Source organism: Ylistrum balloti, unplaced genomic scaffold, assembly GCF_031769215.1.
Source record: "Ylistrum balloti isolate Yb309-2 unplaced genomic scaffold, AGI_CSIRO_Ybal_v1 Utg370302, whole genome shotgun sequence".
Classification (NCBI taxonomy): Eukaryota; Metazoa; Mollusca; class Bivalvia; order Pectinida; family Pectinidae; genus Ylistrum; species Ylistrum balloti.
In genome coordinates this window covers 322483-337781 of record NW_026782226.1, presented here as the reverse complement: position 1 = coordinate 337781, position 15299 = coordinate 322483, and the positions used below count along the sequence as shown (strand labels likewise).

General features: G+C 35.3%; 1 protein-coding gene across 1 annotated transcript; it reads right to left on the bottom strand.

The window, feature by feature from the left end:
- Positions 1 to 3456: 3456 nt before the first annotated feature.
- LOC132553173 (endoplasmic reticulum aminopeptidase 1-like) lies at positions 3457 to 13951 on the bottom strand (the record flags this gene model as incomplete). The annotated part of the gene is made up of 5 exons (XM_060217397.1): positions 13657 to 13951; positions 6579 to 7104; positions 6071 to 6226; positions 4948 to 5065; positions 3457 to 3577 (listed from the first exon to the last, which is right to left on the bottom strand). Coding segments are annotated over exons 1-5 (1216 nt in total), but the record flags the coding sequence as incomplete, so codon positions are not given.
- Positions 13952 to 15299: the final 1348 nt, after the last annotated feature.

The following is a 15299-nucleotide window of genomic DNA, read 5'->3' as shown; positions in this document are numbered from 1 at the left end:
CAGTAGACGCTTACCCTTCTGGAGATCTAGATGATTCCCCTTAATATTTTAAATCTTGTTGCTTATATTGTTTATACGATTCCGTTATATTATCGAATTCCAGTATCAATTGAAAGTTTGATAACATGTCGGCACTGTTATTGATGTTGTTGTTAAGAAACAGTCAGTTTCCTATCAAGGCAAAGTGTAGAATTAGCTTACCTTATAGTAGGTGATGATGTCAAAATAGACCAATTATCTGGGCCGAGGTGTATGCTTCTCGAATATAGGAAAAATAAGATACTTTCAGCGTCGTCCACGTCCATCACCGGTTGTATGATATACAAGTTTACTAGGTCCATCTACAATTCATAAACACTGTTTATTAGGCCCGCCTACAATCATTCCATGAGACATACCCGCCAGTGTTGTTTGCACAATTTGAATTTTCCATAGAGCTTTATACTCACCATCCCCCATGAAGTACTTATGAGATCTACTCCGAGGTAAGACAGGAAAGTAGCAAACCCTTCTCATTAACTACATTATCCCACCAGGCCGGAGATACAAGGTTCCCGAACCACTACGAAATGAAACAAAGAGATCCATTTTCAAGAATGTATGTTATTATTACATAATGATAAGCATATGAATTATTTAGTGTTCGATTTCATGATTGATAGTTGATAGAAATAAGCATTTATCTTATTTTGTTGACTCTTCATCAAGACCATCAAATGACAATCTAATAGCCAATTGAATACTTGGGAGTCTTTGTGCAGTTGTGGTGTTTACTTAACCGAACAGCATGTGATACTTATATTATTCAGAGCATCGTGTTAATGTTTCAGTAGAGGGACACGTCCTTGACCTCGGTTCGAGAAACACCAACCGCCCTTAATTTAAAATCATATTTCTCAGAAAACAAATAATAATCTGCATCGTTTACGGATAGATGTGATGAAATGTGGTGTAACGAACAGATAGAAAGGTAACATAGTAGCACCATGTCACGAGGTTTTTATGATTAGATCAGGTCAGGTACACTTTAGATTAATAAATGAGTTCTGAATTTGGTTTATTTCCACTTTGTAATAACTTCTGACGTAATTATTGCTCTTTTTATTTCATTCATCTTCTTAGAACGTCATATGTGCGTTTTAGGAGGAGTACATACACAAAATGTTTATGCCAAATACAAGTTTACAGTGGATGCGGTGGTGCATCGAAAACAGCGCATGCATTATTCCCTAGCTGTTCGCAATATATATATTTGACTACTTACTGAATGGGAGATCGTGTGCTAAAATCTCGGCCGTAAATTCAGTACCATGTGTGGTCGTCACACCTTCCATGTTCAATATGAACATTTCTCTGTATCATCAGACTCCAATTCTCCATGGCACCAAACACAAAGTTGGTAAAGAACTTCTGTTGAGTAATTTAAGATTAAAAAAACGCATATGTAATATTATCAGTCGGGGTAGACAGCTTTGCCTGTGCAGCAATATACTTATATAAAATGCCACTAGATTCAAATCAGCATTTATTTTCTGTAGAATGATATAATTACGTTTATCATACAGCTTGATGGAAGCTGTCCATGTTGGTTTCGTTGTTGGAAAACATCGAGGTAAGCTGCTGATATAAAAGAATCTACTGTATCTTTGATTTCAAGTTGTGATGGATAGACACGATGGACGTGATTTCAAGTTGTGATGGATATACACGATGGACGTGATTTCAAGTTGTGATGGATATACACGATGGACGTGATTTCAAGTTGTGATGGATATACACGATGGACGTGATTTCAAGTTGTGATGGATATACACGATGGACGTAGTCGATCAATTTCTTATTATTGAAAGACAGGACATCATCAACGTATCTGAAGGTGATATTAAACGACTTTGCAAGGTGACCTAGTTTGATAATTTTTTCAATATATTGAAAACAAAACAAGTCAGCCAACAGAGGTGCGAAGTTGGTTCCTTTAGGTATGCCAATAATCGTATTCGATGAAGATGTCAACCATAAACTCGATCTTTTTTTATGATTTCGTCCTCCGTATAATGTTTCGTTGATTTGGACGTAACTTTTGCGAAATACGCTTCAGCATATTCGCAGCTATATAATTATACCACCGTTCACCTTTGTTTTGAGAAGAAAGCTCTCATAACAAGAGGGTGATGGCGTTCCATTAGTTTAGAATGGGGAATGATTGTGTATGGGATGGAAAGATAAAATGTTCGTATAGACGAAATTATTTTTAAAGGATGGTATTAAAGATTGGTCAAAATATCTTTGGAGTTCTTCAAAATCCACATGATATTAATTCCATTCTTGAGTAAACAGTAACACAATCAGACTGTAACCCAGATTTGATAGTCCTTAGAATGGTACTTAGAATTGTGGCTATTAGTTAAGTCAAAGGATTGAATGAAAAGTTAGACGAGTCAGGTATAAAATGTTGTTTATATGGATTCTTGTGAAGTGTAGGGATCCAGTATAAACGGGGGAGGTTCGTATTCTTATCATTGATAGACAATCTAAATAATTGTAATATCGAATCACGACTAGCTAGTATTTAGATGGCATAATGAGTAGGTAAGGTTTCCTTCGTTATCCAGAAAGTTATGAAATATTGTTTGCAGACAAAAATCAAATTATCGGACGGATTATATGCAGGCACAATAACATACCTATCATGTAAATCTTGAAGTGTCGATTTAACATAATGAACGAGGAAAGCTAACCTTTGTGTTGTCGTTTTAATTTTCGATTTCAAACTGCGAATTCTTTTTACGAATGATGTACCGAAAGAACTTAATTCACTCAGAAAGTAAATCCAACGCAACATGTTCTCGTTTCGTCCATTATCTAACAGAATATATAAGTATCTTGAAATTCATATTCCAATTAAAGGAAAGGGATTCACGATATTTGGGACCCGCCATAAAAAGCTCTCGTAGCTTAACATTTTAGATAATGCTTAATAACCAGTTACTATGTGCCCAGTTGACCATAGTTATAAGTACAGGTAGAACAAGAATAAGCTAATGAAGGACTAGTTCCAAAGTCATCTGCAATCAGTTGCTGCAGCATTTATTTGTAGCTGAAACGTTTAGAAGCAAGCTGAAAGTATGGTGGAACGTTAGCCGTATATCTGAAACTTATAACGACTATGAATGCCATAATAAAACCATTCCGAAACCATCTCTACCATGATGAAAATGCAACCAAAAATCTCAATAACCCATGGGTAGGAAACTCTATATTGCATTATTTATCAACTTTTTTGCATTAACGAACGTTGGTAAGATGCTTGTTAAATATCAAATTATTTAGAAAATATTCCCTTTTACAATACATGAACGTTCTATTTGACTCGGGTTCAATAACATTCTAATTCATTGGAAGCATTCGTTAATTGATGTAAAATGGAGAATAACTGTAAAAATAAACAGGTCTTACCGAGTTTTGGAAGAACAAAGGAAATATTGAAATACTCCTCATATGTATCAAGAAGTCTGCTGCCTAAGTTAAGTGCAAACGCTGTCTGGTTGATGTTCTTGTGAGTAGTATACACCCCAAACTGAAATAAACATGTGTACTTATGTATATATATACACAGTTGTTGAATCAGTTGTGGACATGATGTGCGCACGATAGGAAAATTGGACAAACTAAGCAATCACACATTTGTGCGCATGTTGTGCGGTTCTATCGTACAAATGTGCGATTCGGTCGTTGTTGATATGAATTTAGAAAAGACTTATGAATAAGTTTGGTACTGAGGTTATTTATTTTCTAAATACATAACACTACAACAAAGTATATATCCTAATTAAGCCATTGATATAAAGGTTGGACACTTGTAGATATATCAGATAATCACCGAATAGTTAATTCACGCGTAATTTTAAGTGTTTTGTTTACAAAGAGCCACACGTAACAAGCTTTGTGTACGGACCTACATTACATTATATATGCAACCATTAAATGGAGGTATCTTTACGGGACAGTAATGAATCATTTAAAATCTCATACTGGAAATTCTATTTTCATTACTTCTCTATTACTTTAATTTTTCATTCACAAAAATATATATAAATTTACTCGGGTAAAGTTTAAATGTTGTGCTTGTTACAGGGGCGACCCAGCCGGTACGGATCCGGACCTGTCACATATATACCCCTATACAGCAACTTTTGTTGGCCGAGGCACCACTACCCGCCACTTTCTAAGGTGTGAAACTATATACGATAAGACTTTCCAATGCAGGTCCAGTGTTATTCCGAAAACTGCAGAATTGAAAATGACTTTCAAAATCAACGATCAATATTAATGTTCATTTGATTTTTTGTATTTTGTATTAACTTCACAAATTTCCGATAAATTGTTAATACGTAATATTAAGCCCACCATTTTTTACCAAACCCCACAAAATGTGCGACCCTATCGCACAGTTGTGCACATGATACTATGTCGTGCGTGTGCGCGCATGATCTGCGCACGATGTACGTACGAAGTTTTCAGTCTGTGGTGCATTATCACAACTATACATATCACAAATGTGTTATTATACATAATGGTAAAATCGACGTAAATTTTATTAGATCCTCAACATTTTCAGGATATTTGTAAATGAAATACTTCCTTGATCCAGACCATTCGTGCAATGACATTTTAATATCGTTTTAAGGTTTGATATATATGGTCACATTGCAGAATCATAGGTGGATGTTACAACGTGAAATAATGCTTAAATCAAAACGGATAATCAAGAAATAATCGAGTACTCAATTGTTTAGTTTGATTTGTCTACAAGCATTTTAAACATGAAACACCAATCAATATGTTGTTTTCGGCATATTCAATGTAGATAGAGAGGGAAACAGGAAAGGTTCCCGTGTAAAGTATGCAGTTTACGATGTTGTCGTGTCTAACATCTTCAAACCTCACCAGAACATTATTTTCCGTTACATTCTTTACACTGTCCAGCTCGCCAAAGATAAAAGCAACAAGATATGTCGACATCGTGACTGAAACGTCGAAATGGTCCGCAACGTAACCATCTCCCCTACAAGAACAATTATACCAGTATAAAGCCCTTTTGTAACGTCGGTATGGTGATGAGTGATAGTGTTGCTGAATCATATGCTCTCGTTTTTGCAATCAATTGTTAAACATGTTTTTTTCAGTGTGTTTTGCATTCACATTCCCAGAACAGGTAAAATGTCTGTTAAACTTAAACTGCATAAAGTAATCTAATAATCCATTGTTACGCTACTGACGTCATGCGAATTTTACGAGATTTTACGAGGCCCCAACTAAGAAAAAAATATTGCATTGGAATGTCAGTTGGTTCGACTTCTCAACAAATAACATTCCCAAAAAATGTTTTAACCTATTGTACTCAAATATTTTAGTTCCGTTATTTCCCAGTACAGGATCTCAAAAACCCACTACAACCAACAAGATTAAATTAGAAAATACATGTTTACATTTCATTTTAAATTTACACGCTAGGATCCGATTCTTCCAGTGATTATTGAGAATTTTCTAAGAACTGATGGCTGCTGCTGCAACTATTTTATATGTCTCCCGTGAGATTGTTTTAACTACGAGTTTGGAATGATTTCGGGACGTTGAATGAAAATATAACAAGGTACATCCTAAAATAATAAACGTGAATCTGTGATAAGATACATAAGACACCTGTCCATCAAATACACTAAAACTAAAATTATTGATGCAGAAAGCATACGATCATACTGGTAATTCTAATGGGAATATATGATATTAAGATGCTTAACACTGTTTATTTGCTTGTATACAACCATGGATATGATTCAGCAGTTATCAAATTTACAATGTTTTGTGTTGATTTCAAGTTCTGTATAATGATTTGTATTTTGGCATGGCGTGCCATTACCATATCTGTGTGTCTGTTAAGATTTATAGTTGTGACTATTTTGATCAAATACAATAGAGTATATCCATACATAAGGTATATTAAGATGATGCAAGGAGCGGTTACCCCATTCGATTTTGGATTCTTTGGTATTATTTCTGCTGTACTTACAGAGTTATTGAATTAGCGAGGGGCATGTTTGAGAGACTGATGATGTGAGGTTGTCGCTCCAATGTGATGTCGAACGTCGCCTTGAATGCTGGCTCATCAAAACAAGGAAACGTATGTCTCGCGTATGTTGGTGCAAATTGGGTTGCTGCAATATATCTATATGAAAAATATTTCTTTAATGATCAGCATGTATATCTGTAACAAAAAGTATTTCAAGTTTAAGTATCTGTCCTTATATGGTGATTACCCATTTCCACTTTTAATAGATAAATAGTTTTTTTTATACAATTGTCATGGTTTAAATGATTCTGTAGAACCATCTTATACAATTTAAACATTTGCAAAGCTCTACATTGTATGGGATTTGTGTCATACCTGTATATACCTTTATTATGCATTTTGCAAATTTCTCGGTAAAAGAATATTACACTATTACCATTTTTCTGTTTATTACCAGTCAATGTGCTCATTAGAATTACACGGAAAACATTCTCTTCCACTGACTTACTTGGTCACATTAGCTGCTTCGTCTATGTAGGTGCTTATGTACATTCCTAAAAGAACAGTATTGGACAGTCGGTCTTCAAAAGCTAATCGAACGACATACCGATTTCCAACTACTAATGGTTTATCTAGAGTCAGGATAAGGAACTGTCTTGTCACATCCCTAATGGTGTGGAGTACAACAGGAGATACCTCAGTGTTATCTGATGCCGCTACAGTTGGGGTAGTGGTAAGATTCTGCGTGGCAATATGGAGTGTTATATTGTCTGTGGAACTTTTGCATTCTACTTTTATAGCCACGGTTCCATTGAAAGTGAATGTCTCCGGCTTGTTATTGTACATCTCTGGTCTCAAATTTAACTCATAGTGAAGAGGTTTTACAGAGGTAGGTAGACGCGTATCCGTGATCGGGTGTGGTGAAGAGGTGGGTGGCATTGTAGTGTTTGGCATGGTTGATGCTGTCCTCATTCCCAGAGTTGTGGACATTGACGGTTGTGATGGTGTAGTGGTTCTTTCCGGACACAGTCCACCTGAATATCAATTAATAGAGACATGATATTTGATAAATTGATAATTCTGTAAAAGCAAATACATTTCACAAACGTGTCTAATAAACAGTATCATAGCAGCACTCATGAAAGATACAATTATATTTGACACAGTAATAAGATATGTTTATTATTTCTGAAGTCACTATGAATTGTCTACAAGTAAAATATATTCAGTACACATAAAAATGAGAAAGCTGACTAGGCCTTTTGCACATTCTACTCACCCATTACCACTTCGCAATACGCGAGAAAATGTTTTTTTATTCAAAATATGTAACCACAAATTTCAATGTAAATTAATTATGTATTCTCATAGAAACGTATTGATGTCATTAACAAAATTTGCTTCAAAACGTTCACAGAGAGTTTTACCTGTGGTAAGTTACTACGCGCCTGAAAATATGGCGACAACGTACTGCTGTCGCTGATGATGACAAGAATCCACTTGAAATGTCTAACGTGTAAGCTCCACATTTGTTTGGGGATTTGGTATGATCCTTGATCAGGTAATGTACATTGCATTGTTTGATGAATTTTATGGAAATAAAAGTTTATAATAGAATTGAAGGCCTTGTTACTAGTAACAACCCCTTGAGGTTTCCGGTTTTGTTTGTGTGTGCACGTGTCACTTTTCATTGACGTAAGTCAACAAAAGTTCATTTTTCACTAGTGAAAGGTGACACTTTATCAATGAGAAAAAAACATTGCCTATACAGGTCGATGCTACTATTATTCACATGAGATGTTTGTTATTGCATGAGGTACAGTTGTTGAAGTCAAATTTGTAGTTTGGAAGGAACAGATTTGACTGACCCCTTGTTATGCATGCAATGACTTTGAACAAATAATGCCCGCAATTAAGCATAAATTTATTCATTTAAATATCATTAGATTTGCAGCTTTTTTAACACACCTCGAAACTCAACTGATTAAACCTTTGCTTAATTTGCGTCCGAAGAGAAAGATATGTTACATGCATTGTAATAACTTTTCGCCTTGGAGCGTGTATTTAACGTTTTTATATACAGTAATGATGTAATCGTTTATCACAACCTAATGTTAACGCTATTCAGTTTTATTATGAGACATTGCTAACTGCCGTATAATCTTGTCTATCTATATCAAAGCGGTAAATTTTCTTCACACACTTTTTCGTCTTTGAATACTTTAAATCGTATAAGAAAATAACAATGCTAACATAAGAGCTGCGTGACATTTGTGGAACAATTAGTGATGTTTGTGGTGCATTCCCCTTGACGCTGCCTCACTTTAGACCTTTTAGTTGAGAGTTTTGCCCCATCGAGGAGGGTTTCAGGTTACGTGGCCGACATATTCCAAAGTCTTTTGAAATTATAGTAACCTCTTCCTGCTTTGCTTCAGCATCGTTGTAATGCAATGATTAGTTTACCCGTTGTTAGTATAAGGTGACCAGTTTTGATGCCCTGTTTTCGGCAGTATACTTCAGTGTAGTAGCACTAGAAAGTTGTCATGAAGTAAAGTATGCACAAACATGTCGCAAACACATCATCTCTCAAGTTTTACAATCTACGGTAAGTTGAATATGTTTGTATATTCCACTAGAAATGTTGATGTAAGAGCAAAAACACTGTTTTAAATTACCTACATTCAAGAATACAAAACATATTGCCATTGAAGCTATCTTATGTCATGATTTCATCTTAAAATAACTTCGTAGTATGCACTGCTAAAGCTATTCATGTCGTAAACATGCAGGTATCATATCACAAAGCACATTTTTTTGTTAGAACATTGCATGTCTGTATGGAATTTATAATTTTACTCTACTGCATCTAATTCCATGTTTGCTTGCCTTTTGATCAATCTTTGACATGGAGTTTAAATATTATGTAATGACACTTTTTATGATACACGTAATATTATCAATGTTTCAATATATCAGACTGACAATGATAACTCAGCAAACTGTGATGTGTCGTAGTTCAAGATCTGTCCATTATTAATAGAAATGTCCTGCATATATCCTTTTTATTTTTACATTCGTACAGTATTGAATATCGAGGCTGAGACATCTGCTGTTATATCTTCATTTAGGGTAGCGTGTGATAGTGAAATCGCCAATAAGCTGACGAATAAATACAAATAAATACACAAATTAATTAAATATATAGATTAAATAATTAGCTGCAGTTGAAAATTAATTTCTTTACTAATTGAAATATTGACTGTAATGTAAACGCAATATCTTTGAGCAAGTTTCGATACAAAGGAAAATAGTACGCCTTACATTATTTACAAATATATATTTATGAATCAGGTTAAGATATGAATCTAATTTTTATTTTTATGAAAAGGCTTGCTAAAATGAGGAAAAATCATGCGAGTTTCATATATTACAAATCAAATGGTAACAAATTTAGTATCTTTTTCATCATATAATCGATTTCAAGAAGTTATGGTAGAAAAAGGAAATTATGCGTCAAGTCTGAACCATGACTAATCAATATCTAATTATCTATGATTTGTATTGTTACATCATCCTGCCACCTGTGAACTTTGACACCATTTCACTATTTAAAGTGGCGTGACAATAAGCTACATTACACCTCTGTGATACTTGTTTAATATGGATTATGGTAATGATAAGTTAAGATAATAAAATAACGTAACACACGCACCATAGATAAAGAGCTGAAAGGACTTTAAGTTTCACATAGAAACACCAGTGTTATACATTTGCAGGAATAATCAATCATGTGATATAAAGATAATCAAATCCGTTTCGATGTGATAGCTGAAATATCTCGTATCTAATTTCTTTTAGTTCGCGATTGAAAAGTTTTTTATAAATCTTATGTCGAAATTTAGATGGGAAGTTGTGTTAGCCTCTTAATTATGTAAGAACTGAAAATGTTGTAGGATCCTCTACACATAATGTACATTCAATACACACATACGTTACAAAATTACTGACGTGTGTCTATGATGATAAGAAGGGGAAAACTACAGGTTAAAAGCATCGGGCATTTCACAGATATATCAAGAAAGTTCTCATTGTACTGCTAAGTCGAAAAAATGTTTATACACATACTTCTTGTTCAATGAATATTTAGTGAAACCACACCAAATGTGGGGTCAACATTTGGCCCCACAAAGATTTCTATTATTTTTCGCCATATTTAGATACATGAAAATAACCTACAACCACATAAATGATTAGTCATTATAACTACTTATAGTCATACTGGACCTCCTCGTATAACACCAGGTTGAGTGACAAAGGCAACCTAACATAATGAGAAATACTTGCTACATGGTAATTTTAAATGAAAATATTTATATACCAGCCGAAAGTAATAAAATGTCCCTTATTTTGATACCACATATGTTATATTGGCATTAAAAATGTAAACTTAATGATTAAATGATCAATATAATTTTTCTTCGTTTATCATCAAACATAACAATAATGGATATAAATTAGTTAGATATTCAAATTGATTAATTAATGAGGCCAGAAATGATAACCTTGTCTGAACCTGAATGTGCAAGTATGTTAATTTCCTGAAACATATAAAGATATTACTATAAAGTATTAATACCATTTTTGCTAGGTATCTGTAGACAATTACATGGACAAAGTTACACTTATATCAGACATTCTGTTTTAAATTCCAATTACTGCAAATCTCCCATCAAGTTTACTAATAATCATGTCAGACATGTGCATAGGTCGTGGTTACAAAACCAGGTTAAAAAATTTATCTCAAGGAGCCCGAGCTCAAGTGAGACATGTATATTTACCCTAGCACAACTGGCTGCATCAGCTGATGACTGCTGAGATCATAAGCATAACAGAATAAAGCATATTATGTGGAAAGTGCTACTAGCGGTACCTCAAGCAAAGGTCATTGCAGTCAGACTTGTACAACCTGGCGAATGATGCAGATGATGCTTACACTGATTTCATGTCATCTAACCAACTACCACTAATATCGGTTGAGAAATTATTTTATGGTGGCAATTCACATAAGAGGTGTATCATATGTGGAAAAGAGGGCACTGAGCTATGCACCATACCCCAGCGTGCCAGGACAAACTTGATATTTTTCCATTTTCTATGGTGCCCCCCTGTTGCTCGTGTTTGCAATGACCATGTAATTGGTTACTTTCTAAATCCCTCTTTGCCACTAGATCTGCAAACAAGATAACCGTTAGCTCTTCGTCTTCAAGAAAGAGCTTTCTGCTGGTACTCCAACCAACACAGGCATAAACGTAGACCATTTCAGAAATGAAGAATTCTAAGCATGGACTGATTACAAACTTGAACAAATGCAGCAAAACCATAGCATTTGTTCCTCACACATCAATAGAGGATCATGTTCCTCTACATTTCATGATTAGTTTTTTTTCTGGATTAAAGTGAAGACCAATATTTCATGGTGTCAACTTGGTGTCTTGTGTGGTCTGACAAAAAAAAACAGTATGTGTCTCACACATTTCATAGTGTCATAAAAGCCTTGAGCCCGACCTTTGTGCCCCGTTTCCTTGGTGCAAGACACATTACCCGTGAGGACGCTAAGTGCCATAACATTGCCTTTACAAGATGTTTTTACGGGGATAAAGTAACTGTGTAGTCCTTGATGGTACCTATATTTATGTCCAAAAAAGTGCTGTTCATCCCCTTCAAAGATCCTTATACTGTGGGCTAAAGAAGTGCAACTATGTTAAATTCGTGAGCATTGTCTTTTCAGGTGGTTATGTACTAGACACTCTTTGGCCTTTTATGGCAATGAAAATGATGCAAATGTCTTAAGAAAAATTCTTGGAACAGTTGAGAATCTGAGCTTGTGCTTCAGTGAAGATGACAATGTGATTGTTGATATACTTACTGCCAACGAGGACTGCCAGTATACTTAAGTCAAGATGGGTTGTGGAGAGCTACCATAGTCGGCTGAAACAGTGGAAACTGTTTAGAGAACAACTCAGCTCAAACTACTTCCTTAGTGTCACAGCGGAACTGGTTTAAGTAGCTGCTGCTTCCTTGAATGCTGTACGTGGATTAATTTATGTGTCCACACCTGAGAGGTACATGAGGGACCGTCGTCTTGCTGAGCTAATGCAATTCCGGTTGGCTCTGCCCAACACCTTGGCATCAAGGGTTGCATATGAACCTGACCTTTTTAAACGCAACAAGGCCAACTGGGTGAAACTTGATGCCTGTTCAACAGAGTTTCCAGTACTGGATATGGAATATTTAGAAGCAGTAACCTGCGGATCATACCAGTCGAAAGTAACACCCAGATTTATTGCTGAACATCTGAGTTTGGGTCTATCAGCAAGATGAAAATCTTCTCTGAGGCCAAATCCATTCAAGACACAAATCACAGTCAATACAATGTTTGGATTGCGTTTGACAGAAATGATTAAGATGACACTGTCAAAGATTACTACTGTATCTGTCCAGCGGGCAAGCGAACCGTTGGAATGTGTTCACATGTTGCATGCATTTTGCATTTCTTGGGCCATGTTCAGCATCAAGATCAAACTAACCCAGTCCATGCAACACTAAAGTTCAAACAAGCAATCATTTCAGCAGTTCTACTATACAAAAACGTAATGTAATGTGCTGTAACTGTTCTATCTCTTATTAGCTTCTCAAAGGGCCACAATTATGGATCGGAACTGAAAAAGGCAAAACCAGTCACTATTACTGTACATAATCTATCCAATAAGGTCACTTTATTGACCTTCATCAAAAGATTTGTATACAGCTGCTAACGAAATCTTCAAATTGTGAAAATTGCACAAAAATGTCTTTATTTTAACAAATTTCATTTTTGTGACCTTGAACAGAGGTAAAGTTCAGCAATGTTAACCAAACTGATAAATATTGACATGAACAACCACCTTGTCAAATAGCAAAACCTACAGACTTTTGGTTATTAAGCTGTCACTATTTAACGAAAATGATAAAAAAAAATATCAGTGTTTCTTAGTTTTTTTAAACAAATGTGTAAAATTACAAATTTACTAGTTTTCATTTTTTCCAAGAATCCTCATTTTGAAATATATCGTCTGTGGCCAACTTTTAATCAAGTATGAAAAATAGATTGGTTTCGGAAGTATGAAAATTAAAATGTCCAAAACGGTACTTTTCTCAAAAGTAATGACTTATTATATGAATTTTGGCTGCATTCTCCAACACAAATAAAACGTTTCTCCTGAAATAATGTGATATGTGGTACCTAAATGTTAGTTGGTACAATGTGCACCCATTAATGACAAAATTTGATTGGAATCGCCACATAATAATGCCCTAGAAGAAATAATGTAACAACTTCTTTAACACCTACCAAGGTGTTAGTCAAGGAGTAACCATTTTATAAGAAATCCATTCCGAGACTAACTTTTCCGTATTTAAGCTCCCGATACCCATATCTGTTTATCATATTTTGAAATTCCAAGTAGGGCCGATGCTAATGTTAAATTCCCATATATGTTTACCTCATTTTTGAAAAATAGCAACAATTTAAAACAAAATGGACTTACATAGCTCTTGGTTCCCTAGAACAGCTTTAGCCTTGCATGTTTCCGTTAGAAATTCTGGAGCCATTGTGACAACGCCCTCCGCTGGTCCACACTGGCAGTTACAATTAAGTTCCTTTTGGTTTCCAGCGAAATGCACGATCAGTCCAACACCCACTGCGATAGCTATGGCAAGCAACACCATCAGAAACCCCGATGCACCGGACATTCTGCAGCCACCATCCTCATCGTTACGCCCCATCTTTTTTCTACCCTCAATATCAGAGAAATCAAATTTGTCGGTGGAGCCTCCAAACATTTCGTCTGAAGCTATCCACTTGTGTCCGGGCCTTACAGAAATACTTGTAGTGCAGGACGTTACACAAGTAAGTGCTACTTAGTCAGGCGTAACTGTAAGAAAATCTATCTTAGATTTAAAAAAATTCAAGGACAAAATGCTTATTTATAGAGACTCACAATGTGATTGAGGTTGACAGCTTAATTTTATTACACAAAGTTTAATGACCTTAACTATTACGTAAATGCAAGCGCTAGATGTTAAAATGATAGAGTAATCCATTGTCATAGAAATTAACACATAATCGAACTTTTACCAAGGAGTATGCCACTAGTAGTAATAGAACTCTGAAACGTTTTCATGGGCTGCGTCAGCAAGAATTCAATTCTGACATCATAACGTAAACAATGACATTACGTTATGAATTCAAAATGGTGTAAAAATTCTTAACCTTTTCGTCAAATGTAACAGTTGTGAATTAAGTAATAAATCATCTTGAAATTGTCTTAGTGATATGTGCGCTTTTATGAACATTGTCTCGAAGTTGTCAATAAGAATGCAATAGTTGTCGACAACTGTCGGAGTATGTTTATGAAGACTGAAATAAAAACTCTTCGGTCATCATCTCTCTGGAAAACTGCTTGCATCCTTAGGCGATATGTGGTTTGATATGTCCAATCCTTGTAGTTTTATTGTTATTAACAATGACCTGGAACTTTAAGAGTTTGCATTCACGTAACATCAGGCCCCGGTTCTTTAAATGTTAGTTAGGTTAGAGATAACCAGTGTTTAGTGAACATCTTAGTATCTCATTAACAATGATTTCAAATTGTCCCGTCTACTTTTCCCAATACTCACGTACGAATCTTCTGAGCCAAACGAAAACGGCAAAGCTATGTCACAGAGGAGGAGTAAATGGGAGGTGGACTATATCTCAATACAGTTATGGTAAGTATTACATTATGAAAATTAGTTTTACACGAAAACCCTTTAATTTCAGTAATACAATACTTAAGAAATAGGAGAAGGTAAGCTTCAAGAAGTCCGAGATTAAAAGATGAAACACTCTCCTCGACAAGTGGGAGATGACGCTCCGAGATGCTTGTCAAAAGTAAAGTCATTGAAGAAAATGCAGAACTTCATGAGCTCTATCACTATACCGAACCCGAATATCATCATCAAAGTTCTCAAATAAAAATATCACAACCTGATAGATCCACTTCGAATCAGTTGGAAGAACCCTTGTTTCTCCAGGTACGCGTCAACGGTAGATACGTCGGTAGCCACGTTGGACTGCAAAGTAACCCGTAAGGATTGTACAGCTAAGCAAACATTTCTCATATCGACCGCAGTTGTTTTCCAGACCAAT